At 37.1% G+C, this 13,020-nt stretch overlaps 1 protein-coding gene across 2 annotated transcripts in view; it reads right to left on the bottom strand.

Annotated features, from left to right (window-relative positions):
* The window catches only part of si:dkey-32e23.4 (dynamin-1-like protein), a 49,178-nt gene that overhangs the window by 9,108 nt on the left and 27,050 nt on the right, over positions 1 to 13,020 (bottom strand). For both annotated transcript variants that reach the window (XM_007235484.4, XM_007235486.4), the window contains 5 exons: positions 7,474 to 7,563; positions 7,263 to 7,361; positions 5,657 to 5,770; positions 5,045 to 5,154; positions 3,081 to 3,240 (listed from right to left, as the gene is read on the bottom strand). In XM_007235484.4, the coding sequence (XP_007235546.1) occupies positions 3,081 to 3,240; positions 5,045 to 5,154; positions 5,657 to 5,770; positions 7,263 to 7,361; positions 7,474 to 7,563 (573 nt within the window). The remainder of the gene's footprint in view (positions 1 to 3,080; positions 3,241 to 5,044; positions 5,155 to 5,656; positions 5,771 to 7,262; positions 7,362 to 7,473; positions 7,564 to 13,020) is intronic.

The following is a 13,020-nucleotide window of genomic DNA, read 5'->3' as shown; positions in this document are numbered from 1 at the left end:
TGGGCGGTATGACTAGTGGTGCAGGTAAAAAAAAAAAAAAAAAAGCGATTCGATCTCGAATCGCATTTCTAACATTGAACGATTCAGAATCGATTCTCATTTAAAAAAAAAAAACATTTTTTTGCGGGTGCAGCTACTTTCGCACGGAGCCCAGCTACTGCTACTTTCGCGCGGGGTCCTGAAACTGCTACTTTTGCGCGGAGCCCAGCTACTGCTACTTTCGCGCGGAGCCCAGCTACTGCTACTTTTGCGCGGAGCCCAGCTACTGCTACTTTCTCGCGGAGCCCAGCTACTGCTACTTTCGCGCGGAGCCCAGCTACTGCTACTTTCGCGCGGAGCTTTTTCACTGTAACGCGGAGCTCACCTACTGTCGCGAGGAGCTTTTTAACTGTACCGCGGAGTTTATCTACTGTCGCGCAAAGCTTTTTAACTGTAACGTGGAGCTCAGCTAATGTTACACGGAGCTTTTTAATTGTACCGCAGAGTTTATCTACTGTCGCGCGAAGCTTTTTAACTGTAACGTGGAGCTCAGCTAATGTTGCACAGAGCTTTTCAACTGTACCGTGGCGCTCACACTGTCTCGCGGAGCTCAGCTTCTGTCGGGCGGAACTCGTTAACTATCCTGCGGAGCCCTTTAACTCCGCATGACAGTAGCTGAGCTCTGCGAGACAGTTAAAAAGCTTCGCGAGACAAATGTATATCACAGTATTTTTCAAGATTCTGACAGTTTCACAGTATTTTTTTATTTGTATTATTATTGTTTATTTATATATATATATATATTTTTTAATAGTTTCATAAACACTATAAACAGACCTAAAATACTCAAAATGTAAGTATTCATATATGTTTCTCAAAAGCTCTATTGCACAAGTAACAAACAAGTTTAATATTAATTTACAATATGTTATTATTGAAGCCATTAGAGGCAATATAGGATTTAAGCAGTTGTTTATTGGTTAATTACAATTCTCTTGGTTCTCCAATTAGCAAATACATTTAGTTTAGAGTGTATTAATATTATCCTTTAAGTAACAGTATTAAAATATTTAAACAGGGCTATAGTTACTCATATTGCAAGGAGCAGCAGCAGAAGCTCCAGGAGTTCTGTTCTAATGTTTCTCCAGACAGGATGGAGCGTTTGACTCCACAGAGCTGAGCTGCCATTACCAGTATTTTAGCTTGTTATGCTAACTGGCTAATGTTAGCAAGCGAGCTCTGCTAATGTGCTTCTTCAGCGCTCTGTAGTGTTGGATATCTCTTTGTTGTAGTAAAAAACAATAAATGAAGATCTTAATTAGTTTAAGCTCCTCAACGTTTTTTCGCCTTCTCTGCCTCACTTTGCCTCCAGTCTCATTGAAGAGCTCTCTTTGTTACAACTTGATGTCAGTGTTATTCACAATATTACTGCAGCTCTTTTGATATGTTTATCAAGAAAACTCATATCACAAGAACAATAAAAATAGTATCAATGCACAGTAGAACAGTGCACCACCACTTCTTCATATATTTTTAAATCCTTCCTGAAGTCTTCTATAGTTTTTTTTTGCCTTTCTACTAACTGCAAGAGCAGTTCTTAAACTTTTTTTTGGTCTTTTAGACCTTAACTTGACCTGCCCTGTTCCTGTAAGAAACTGCGATTTCTTAATTACATTACAAACTGAGAAAATGGCTACCTGAAAATGCTTTGCTATCTTCTCATTGCCTTCTCTTGCTTAGTAGGCATCAATTATTTAAATTTTCAGCATGCTAGGCAGCTGCGCAACACTCTGCTGAGTCAAAGTGCTTATAAAGCTTTGGAATTTGCATCACATGGCCTTTCCTAATGATGACTCTTAGCAGAACATAGCCCTAACAAGCTAATTAAGGTCTGAGACCTTGGTAGACATTAGGTGAGAGCTCAAATCTCCTGAGGTGCCTAAAGTTGTACATGGTGTTTCAAGGTTGTTGTGCCGTTTATCTTATTTAAATCTGCATTATTATATTCTAAATTATGAACCACAAGAAATGTTAAGATATGATTGTAATTTAAGGTGTTTTCATGGTTCATCGTGCACGGTTTGTAGAAGGGTGGCATTGGACAGCACTGGTAAATTGACTATCCAGGTGTTATATCTAATTCTGCCTCTGTGCCAAAATCTAACTCACAGAATTGATTACCCTTGGATTCCTTTTATTTATGTTTATATATAAGGGTTATTCTACAGTTACAGTAGATACAGTAGTCATAGATCGCTGTAATTGGCTTAGAATCTTTTTATAACCAGTCATGTAAGTTAGTTACCAACTGCTCCTATTGTAGCCGTTTTTTTTTTTACTAGTACAACTCTAATTTCCTGACTTTTGTTAACATGCCAACATGTGATGTTTCGCTACCATCATTACCAACGTTACTATCGTTAATGTTTTTCATCAAATAGTAAACTGTCTTCAATTCACCATCTGGTATGTGTTCTATGTTCTGTTGTAAATAAAAAATGTCTCTCTGAGATTTGGGCATAATTGCATTCTGTTTAATTTACATTTATCACAATTTTTGGAACCAAGGATATATTTAGAGTCACTTCCTGCCTTGAAATTTAATCACTCTTTGGGAACTCTGATACTTTCTGGATATAAATGTTATTAACTTACAACCTACTTTTTGATCAATATTTTAGAATAATCGACAGATCAGTCTGGACACATATTTTTTGCCTGCCATTATAATTACAACTTAACACACAATATATGAATATGGTCATTACGGAGTCGGTATGTCGACTTTGTTTAGAACACTTTTAATTTCAGTTCCAGTATCTGTATATTTAAGATAATTTTGTGTCAAAGTCCCTAATCTATTAAATAAAAGCATTGCTAGGCTTTTATATTATTACTTTTAAAATCTTTTTTTTCCATTCTCAAAATGGACATAATACCATTTACTACAATTATCTCTGGCACAATATGGCATCTATACAACAGAAAGCCCTTCACTTATTATATTTTCTTCTTCAGGTTCTTCATTTCCAATAAAGGCTTGATTTTCATTGGCAACTAAATTGTATTTGTTTTTATTGAAAACATTGATCCAAGCTTACCTCCAGCATCTGGGACACCTCTGTCCGTTGCTGCGCTGTGTCCTGAGACTCGATGAGAAGATCCTGCAGCAGAGGCTGCTTATAGAGCTGCCCCACAAGCTCGCTCTGCAGCCGCTCCTTCACAAAGTTCACCAAGAAATGCATCACTGTTTTGGGCACGCTGCAGAGAATAACAGGGAGGATGCAGAGAGAGGAAGAAAACATGGAGTAAAGAGAGCTGTACTGGCAGGAGGGTGCAGAGTGCAATTAAATCAATTAACTGCTGATTTCTTTAAAACAGAGTTTCTCAAACTAAAACGTCCATGTCCAAGTTTACGCAAAACACACACACTTATACAGAGCAGGCAAAACATGTGACCTCCACACATCATACATCCCATTTTCCAGTGTTTTTATACCAGTTGTGTGGAGTTTGACAGTTTTTGCAATCTGCAAGCTAGCTTTCTCTGGTATCAACTTAAACATGAAAAAACAATTGAGAGAGAGAAAAACAACAGGAGTGCAGTGCTGGAGTCCATCGAGTAACAATATATCAAAGTTTTTTTTACACTATTAATATTATTTTTTTTAGTTTTGAACATCATAACAGAAATCTTTAACTATAATCTTTAAACTATTCTTCAATCCTTAATATTTTAGTGCAGGCAGCTTATTTTTGAGATCACCTACTGAACCACCTTTCGGTGTTTCAGTTTGAGAACCACTGCTCTAAAAAAAAAAAAAAGAAAATAATGTAATGTAATAATGTTTCATTTTAAAAGACAGCAAATGTACTGGAAGATCATTTTAAATTTGACAATTTGAAGCATTTCTATGACCGTTTCTCAATACGGACTACACAAGTTTGGAACGAACTTGATAAGTTCGGCTCACGAGTGCATACTCCCGAGGATGGGAGGACGGGGGACTTTTATTCTGTAATTGGAACAGTTATGTACTTGATGACATCACCCTCTCAGGGGCGCAGAAAGCGTTGTTCTGTAAAAGTAGGAGCACATTTTCTCACCGGCGCTTTTTTACCACATAAAGCACATATCTGAAGTCTTAGCGTGCTTTCACACCTGAAAGTCCGGGCCGTGGTCCGAACCAAGGCTCATGTGTTTGCTACATTTGGTCCGCTTATTTTTTATAGTTTTCACACTGCAGTTTAGGGAGCGCACCAAAGACCTTTGTGTGATACTCCTACATGCTTTCATCATCACTTACGTATCGATGCGTTTTCCTTAACTTGACGCTGATTGGTTTTAGAAGGACATGCGTCTGACGTTGGCGTGTTGACAATTCAGCGGGTGGTTCATTCGGTGGAAAGCAGTATAGGGATAAAATGAATGAACAGATTCACTTAGTCTCCATTCGCGGTTTTTATACCAGCAGCAGCAACTTCAGGCACTTTTCACATGTTCATCGCACCAAATTTCAATTAAACATTTCGTAACATGTTCCTCCACGGCTCATTTTTCCTGCTTTTCAGGTTATTTTCTTCTTCTGCTGCCGTTGTTGAGGCTCAGCTTCCTGTAATTGGTCTGAAATTTCAGAAGATCCGGACCGAGACCACCTCTCTCGGTCGGACCAAAATCAGGTCCTTTGGTTCGGACCAAACTGAAAAGTCAGAAAGTCCGGACCAAACAGGGCAGGTGTGAAAGCACCATAAATCACAACATTCTCGTCTAAATAAAACTTCAAACTTTATTTTAAATCACACGGCATTACTGTACCTGTATACATATAACTTACAGTTATGTACTTTCTCCTCCACCAATAGTGGTGCAAAGTTTATTCATGCAGCCTCGATAATGTGAGAGGAGCAAGAACACATCCGGGTATTTGCAGTAAACTTGGCTATCCAATTCCTCTGGCACCTACTATAAGACCCCTAATGAACACTTCATGATCAGTTTCCATATTGATATCCCATGACTTTGGGCACTTCAGTGTATTAATGCTAAACATGGTGCGCTGCTGACCTGTCTTGGATGTTCTTGCGCACAATAAGGAAGTAGCATTTGATGAGGCGCTGGATCACCTCGCAGTCCCGCTGCTCTCGAGTGCTCAGCTTTCTGGAGATCGGCACAGCCTAAGAGACGCAAAACAAATGAAGCCAGTCAGTCAATCACAGAATCTCAATAAGCAACAATTTAATCACTGATATCAACACTTAAAGACAGCTTAGACTGGGTTTTTTAAATGGAGAATTTAAGACAAAAGTCAAGTCTGTCCAGGAAGGAGAGAAAGTTTGAAAATTATATCAAACAACACCTTCTTTTGCAATTCAACATAATTTAATCACCCTTTGGAATTTCCTAAATGTCTGCATTGATTACTAATCAAATGTGGTCAGACTGTTATTAAAGTCAGTAACTAGGCTTTTGTAAGCCTTTTATTTGATGAGAAAATTATTTATGATACCCATAACACATCTTTGGTATGTGTTATTAACATGTATATATAACATGAACTCAACTTTGTATGTGTTATTAGTTATATTGTAGCTTCAATGTAACTTTAGACCACAGTTTATAAGTAACTAATGTAGAAAACCAGGTAATTCCTAATGGTTCACTTATAAGTTACTTTACCGTGTCTAATAAGTTAACTGCTTTGCTGGGGCTTCCAAATCCAGGCACCGGGCCTTTATCTTCTGAGGGAATTTTCTCATTCTTCCATTTCCTGCCTCCATCCAGAGACTCAGTCTAAAAAAAAAAGAAAAACAAAAAAGCAATTCACGTATTATTATATGTATGTATAACGTGTCACGGGGTGAGGTGAGAAAACCGTGGGCCCGCCCCTATGCCATGCCACAGACCCCTCAGTGGTGTGCAGCTGAGCAAAATTTACTAATTACCACTAGCCGTGCACATTTAAAGGCCGGCTCAGCCCACACTCGACTCGGGAGAGGACTCTACAGGGCATAAGGAGGCCTGAGGAAACCCAGGGCTGATTTATGTTTTTCTACTATAAAGGAAGCTTACATCTATCATGATGCTTTATGTTTGTTTTGATGTACATATTCTCCAGGGATCTTTTTTTGCTGTAACATTACAAATGTACACACTGTGGGACTAATAAAGGATCTCATCTTACTGCAGAAATGATTGTGAATTGCGTGGTAACTTGTTGGTTTAGCATGTTGCGTGGAGTTCCACATGGTTTTACTCTAGGGCCTATAAAATTCAGGTCAATAAATACAGAACTGCAGTTATATTGAAATAAAAAAAAGTGGGGGCTTACTATTAAAGTTACATGCGGGTTAAGAACTAAACACAAACATAAGTAATGTTTAGACAAAAAGTCTACGTTTGAGTTAAGTGAATCCCTGTCTACTGCTTTCTAAATACTTGGTCACTATGAATGTCCCTAGCCCCAGGGGGAAGCTACAGATTGTTAATATCTAAAATAAACTACAATAAATCTTTTTATATATATATTGACTTCAACTGAAGCATTTTTACTGGTCTATTCATTCTAAAATCTTGAAACAATATAAAAGAAAAAATAGAGATAAATAGTGCCATTCAGATTCACCGACACAGTTGCGCAACTCGACTCTAGCAATTTGTCTAAGACAATAAAATCAAGCATGTAGATTAATCCAGGGCTCGCCAGAACAACAAAGTGTTTGCAGCTACTCGACATCAGAGTGAATCGTGCATTTAAAGTGGCGCTCTGAGATGAGTGGAAGGCTTGGATGAAAAGTGGTGAGAAATAATTTGCCATATCCGGCCGCATGCAAAGAGCAACATTTGCTCAAGTCCACCAGCAGATCTGGACAGCGTGGAGCAGTGGGTTTTGAAAGGCTGAACTGCTGTGTGATGAAGAGAATAGCACAACCTCAAACCACAAAGCACCACATTTCGCGCCGGGGGTGCCGAAGCCGTAGCGCAATACAGGCTAGGCTTTTTTTAAACCAGCCATGTCGCAGCACTGTTAAAAGTTAAAACTGTTAAAAGTTTCTTATAGTCAGATGCAGCCTGTATATTTACAAATTCCTTTTTCTTTTTAACATAAGTGGGTGTGGCTTACATTTAGGTGCACTCAATAGCCTGAAAATGATGGTAGATGTGTTTTCACTTCATTTTTTTTTTCACTTGGAAAATATGGAAATGTGGTGCTAATAAACAACAAAGGTGTTTTACACAGCCGTATATTGTACATAATGTGACTGTCAGTGTTTGTATACAATACCTGCTGGCTGTTGACTGAAGCGGACACTTGTGCAGCGTCAGTAAAGTCTGGGTGTTTAGTGTTGATGTAGGCCAGTTCTATTTGCACCAGATTATGGACCTAAAAGAGAAAAAAAAAAAAAACACCCAAAAAAAGTCGTTTCTGGAGAACAGCCAACTGAGCAGATGATCAGTGTGATGAAACCTGACTCCACATGAATCCAGTTTCTTACCATGTCGTTGGTGATCGGAAGACGTTTTCTGAGTAAGGTGGTCACAACCTCCACTATAGAGTCATGCAGTTTTGGAAACCGCAAAAGTTCCTGTGAAAATACACACAGAGATACACAGAGTGTAAGATCACAAAGTCAACACATATTCCCAATACGAAGCTCCTTCTACACACAAAAAAAAGACAGATTACTTGCAAATAAGTCAATTATTTAATGTGTGTGATTGACTGTACATTTTTATCCTCTCAGTACATTCTGAGTAACGAGAGCAAGCGTTTATCAGCTATCTGCACACCTGTACTCACACAGTCCCAGTCTGCTATATTGACACTGAGTCTGAATGGAAAGCAGTGAATAAAAGAGTGATAAATGTAAACAGTGCAGGCAGGAGGAACAGAACGATAAGACGAGGATGAAGAGCTGAATTTTAATGAAATGTCACCCCATGCAAACTGAGTGTCTGGGAGTATATCAGAGTGTAGGTCTACAAGGAATGTGAACTTGAGCTGTATGAATTTTAACACTACATCAGCCAATCTGAATATTAAAAACTAAACAAAAACAAAGCAAACAATTTTCATATGATCTCAATCATTTTTGCTGACCTTAAATTAGCCTGTTATGTTTTTTTCAGTTAGAACAGCTCATTAATGTGAATTAGCCAATATGTGCCAACCTTGTAAAAAAAAAATCAATTTTATGTTTTCTTTCTCAAATATTAAAAAAAAATATTTATACCAAGTGCAATGTCTGAATATTCTTAATAATTCAAAGTCCACTGGTTTTTAAAATGATGTAATTGTCTTCTTATGCTATTCTATTGTCATTTTTATTATATCAGTGGCAGAAAATGGTCTTAAGCACCCTATTATGTTCATTTGTCAGGAAAAGCAGTGGTGTTCCCGGGCCAGTTTGACCCGGTGCGTGTTTAATTAAAAAAAAAAAAAAAAAAAAAAAAAAAAAATATATATATATATATATAAAAAGCAGTGTAAATATTTCATTACTAACTCTTACTTTATTAATATTTATTGCAATAGTATTCCTTACCTCTAACAAGTAATGGTTCAATTAGGATAATTCACTCGTTTTTCATAGAAAAATAATTATTTTAATTTTATTGTTTTTTTAATGTTTCACTACTTTATTACTTTCATTTAATTACTTCATAACACAAGTTTTACATAACAACACTGAAACACAACAGTGCAATTTTGTTTTAGTTTTAGTTTTTGCAGGGGGTGGTTGCAAATATGTGACATGAACCATTTTCATATTACATGTAAATTACACTAATTAAGGCAAGCAAAAGAAGTTTCATACTAAAAAAATACTTTTTCCTAGATCTTTAAACTTTAAAACGGGTCAATTTGACCCAGAACAAAAAAGGAGGGTTAAAATGACTTTGATTTATCACTATAATTTAATTGTTTGTTAAGTTTAAACATTACAAAGCAATATAAAAAAAATAATTATAAGTATAAAGGTTTGTGCATCCTTCATGTCACAATGATACACAATCACATGCTTTTAACACCCAAACATCAATATAGCAACCACCTAGCAACCATCTACTGTAACACTATAGTAGTCACCTAGAATAGCAAACTAACTCCCTAGCAGCTGTGTAGCAACACCAAATACACCACTGGGAATACCCTAGTAACCACCTAAAATAGTACAATAACCACAAAAAAACACTTAGCAACACCACAGCAAAAACTAAGCCACTTGCTTGCCAAACATCAAAGCCAACACTAGAAATACCATAGTAACTACCTAGCAACGGCTTAGCAACACCACAGCAACCATCCAAGATGCTCTAAGCAACATATTAGTGACCACCTAGTACCACTACAGCTGTCTGTAAAGTCATAGCGAACAGCAGCGCACTGATCTCTGGTCCTCCTGAAATCAGCTGTCTAAAGGATGCTTTAAGCAGACTCTGGTCCACCACAGGTGTGGAAGCTATCTGCTCCCAGTGCTGTGTGTGAGGTTGTGTGATTGGTTCATATTGTAACTGCTTGTAATTTTTCACACCAGCATAATTTGACCCAGTTAAACTGGACTCTGGGTCGTTTGAACCCCTGGCAATGAACAAATGCTGCCTCTGCTGCTCCATGCAAAGCTGTTGACACTTAAGGCCTTATGTGCAGCATTCACTGCTCGCAGCCAAGCGTCTCTGTTTACTATGTGGACGTCTGTGCTGCATGTTCCATTAAAGACAAACACAGTGTTTTTAAATGATCAGCGTTCAGTTTTAAAGTAGCTTCACACTGCACAACAGAATCTTCTAGCTGTATTTAACTTCTTGCTCCCGCACCAGAAAGCTCTGGCCAATCAGAGAAGACAAAGTGTTTGCATGGTTTGTTGGGGCACATTTTGGTGCATTTAGGTTTGTGCCTGTCTGAAACCAAACCAAACCAAGGGAGAAAACACTCATAAGTCCAGGTAAACAGACTCATTAATAGATTCGGACCAGAGAAATTAATTACAGGTGAGAAAATGGCTTTAGTTTCCTACAGTATATTCTAATGAAAATACACATTGATAGAACAGGAATGAGGTTACTGTAATAAGCTGAGTTTTGCAGACTGAGGGCCGGTACTTACAGCATGGCAAAAAATGTACATCTTGTTTTGATTTGCATTAAAACCCTTTGCATCCGCGGTTAGGATGGAGTTCTTGTGAAAAAGAAAACTATTAATAACAAGTCATTTCCCCAAAGAGCCCAGAATGCGTCTTGGGTGCAGACAGGTGAAGACGCCCTTAGTTGCACCCAGTATCAAACTATCCACTGGGAGTTATTCTGATGGTTTCTTATGAACAGCATCTCTATTCCACTTTATACAAATTCTGGATAAACTGTGTGAAATCGGTCCGGTCGTTCTGCAGAAGAGGGTGTGTTTTAAACACCAGTCCTTTTTTTCTGGCGAAGCAAATAAGCAGAAAAAGACATGCCGAAGTGGGATTTCTTCGCTCTAAATCAAGCGCATTTCCCACAATGCGTTCAGCAGACCAATTATGCGCCTTCCACTCGATTTCACAGTGAAATCCGAGCGGAATCTGACAGGACGGCACTGCTGAAATGGAAACTAATTAGAGAAAGACTTGAAGGGACATAGTGAATTCTATTGTTGTTAAAGTGCGATGAAGACTGAGGAACTGAAGTCATTATGTTTTCTTGTCAGACAAGGCACACAACTAATGCTTCTGATGCAACTACTGTTACTACAGGCACGGTTACTCTTTCCCATGATACACTGCACTATAAAACACAGAGAAACCCAACCAGTTCCTAATTTGTCATATAATTAGTATCCATATAATTATGGAAACCAAATTTGATATATTTAATTTAAAATAAAAAGTCTATTGCTACAGTTTTACTGCCAGCACATTTCAGGTTGATTTGATAGATATGCACCACTTTATATTGTTAAATAAAAAAAGGCTTTAGATGTGAGCAAAATGACAATATTTGATTTGATTTGAAATAAATGTAGTGAATAATTGTTAGCACTTAAAGACCAAATATTTGTTTAATTATTCTCTTAAAAAAAGCAGTTTTTGAGTTACATTAGACATTATTTTAAAATGTAATTAACTGTTTAAAATAATTATATTAATATATAATATTTTTATTAAAACATTATTAATTTATTCTATACTTTACTTTTATTTTGTATTGCTTGTATTTTTTCTATTATTTCTTAGTTTCTTAGTTATTATGTAACTATTTATCTTTGTAATTTTCATAGGAAATGTTTGTTTTAAAGCCTGTATTATTTTTGCTCGGTCAATCACATTCAAATTTTAACTGAATTCAAAAGTACCAAAAAAAATGCAACAGATCATAGTTCCAAATTCCTAAGTCTCGAGATAAATAACCACCAGTAAAGTTTAAATTAAATATTTTAGTATTTATAGTACTTCAGTATATCATAACCGAAAAAAATATTCACTAGTTAATTATTAAAACAGTAAAAAAATAAAAAATAAAAAAAAAAGCACATTTGTAGCAGAGACACAAGCAGGCAGAATGTGTTCGGGAAGAACTGAGTCAACTGTGAAATGAGCTTTTAATTCACATTTTTGTGGAGCTGTGTCTCTGAAAACAGCTTTGCACTGTGTGCAGAAACTCTACTCTATTACAGTTCAACCTCAACAATGAAACTCTCCGTTCTTCTTTTACCACCAACCTGCACAGCTTACTTTTACAGAGAAGAGACTATCAGTCCCGTCTCACATTACATCATACTGCCTAATTAATGAACTACCTAACACACACACACACAGACCTGCATAAATTCTGCAAAAAAGAAATGTCCCTATTCCTAGTAACAATATTTGCTAAGCACTATATATTCTCTACCTCAGTAACAGCTGGGATCATGCATGACCTATACTGTATGTCACAGCTTGTTTCATATCTCTGCAACTTATTGCACAATTTGTTGCACGTTTGCACTTCCTTGCTGTCTTTGTTTTCTATTTAGTACTGTTTGTTCTATGTTGCACCAGGGTTCGGAAAGAACGCAGTTTTATTTCACCGTGTACTTGTATTTAAAGGAAATGATAATAAAAGCCACTCAACTTGACTTGACTGGCTTTGTAAGTGTACACATTTCAAAATTGCATCAGTGTGTAAAGACCTTTAAGGAGAGCTCTTGTGTGAAAGCACAAACTTTCACCTTTTTTAAAGGTATCTTTCTGCTAAAATCCACTTTTTCGTTTTCTTTGTGAAATACAGTAGATCTCTCTGAGTTGTATATGCATGCTCCACATGAAACTCTTCCTCAACCTTCATTGTCTGCAGTAGGTAGGTATTTGTCTATGGAACATCACCAGTGAAGTACAATTGAGATAGGTAGCTGTTTGTTTATAACAGTTCTGTTTACACTAGTTACTTAGCTAGCTAGCTATCTTCTGTAAGCAGAGGTGGGTAGTCCAGGTCCAGAAAGTAAAAATCCACACCGTCTCTGCTGCAGTTCAGCCAACAAAACCCCAGGCTGGATTTTTACTTTCTGGACCTGGACTACCCACCTCTGTGTGTAACTATAGTTTACATAGGATCTCCGGTGGATTTACTTTTTTACAGAGACTCTAAGACTAGATCAGTGGCTGAACTGCACTTATCAGGACATTACACATGTTGTAAAGTAACATATGACATTGCAAAGACTGCAATTAATGTAAAAATGTCTTTATTTTAAACAATTCCAACTGTTAATAAAATCCTATCGTTTTTTTCCCTGCGCACTTATCCACTAGACTAAAGCAGTCCTTTCACAAAAAAACAGCTCACAGGGCATTTATTTATATTATACATTTTAAAATGAATGAAATGAATGAAAACACAATGAAATGAGACCTTTAAGACCTCCGCACTTCATTGGTAGAACTCTAAGGCCCCATGAGGCACTGAGAACAGGTGGTGTGTATGAGGAAGTGTGTATATTGAGGTACTATATATCTGTGAAAATAATATTAATTAATATTGAAGATATATTTTCAGCAACAGCTGAAACTCACGCTTTTTTCACA

The sequence above is a fragment of the Astyanax mexicanus genome, chromosome 12 (assembly GCF_023375975.1).
Source record: "Astyanax mexicanus isolate ESR-SI-001 chromosome 12, AstMex3_surface, whole genome shotgun sequence".
Classification (NCBI taxonomy): domain Eukaryota; kingdom Metazoa; phylum Chordata; class Actinopteri; order Characiformes; family Acestrorhamphidae; genus Astyanax; species Astyanax mexicanus.
Note: the sequence above shows the minus strand (reverse complement) of the source record. Positions and strands in the feature narration are given on the sequence as shown.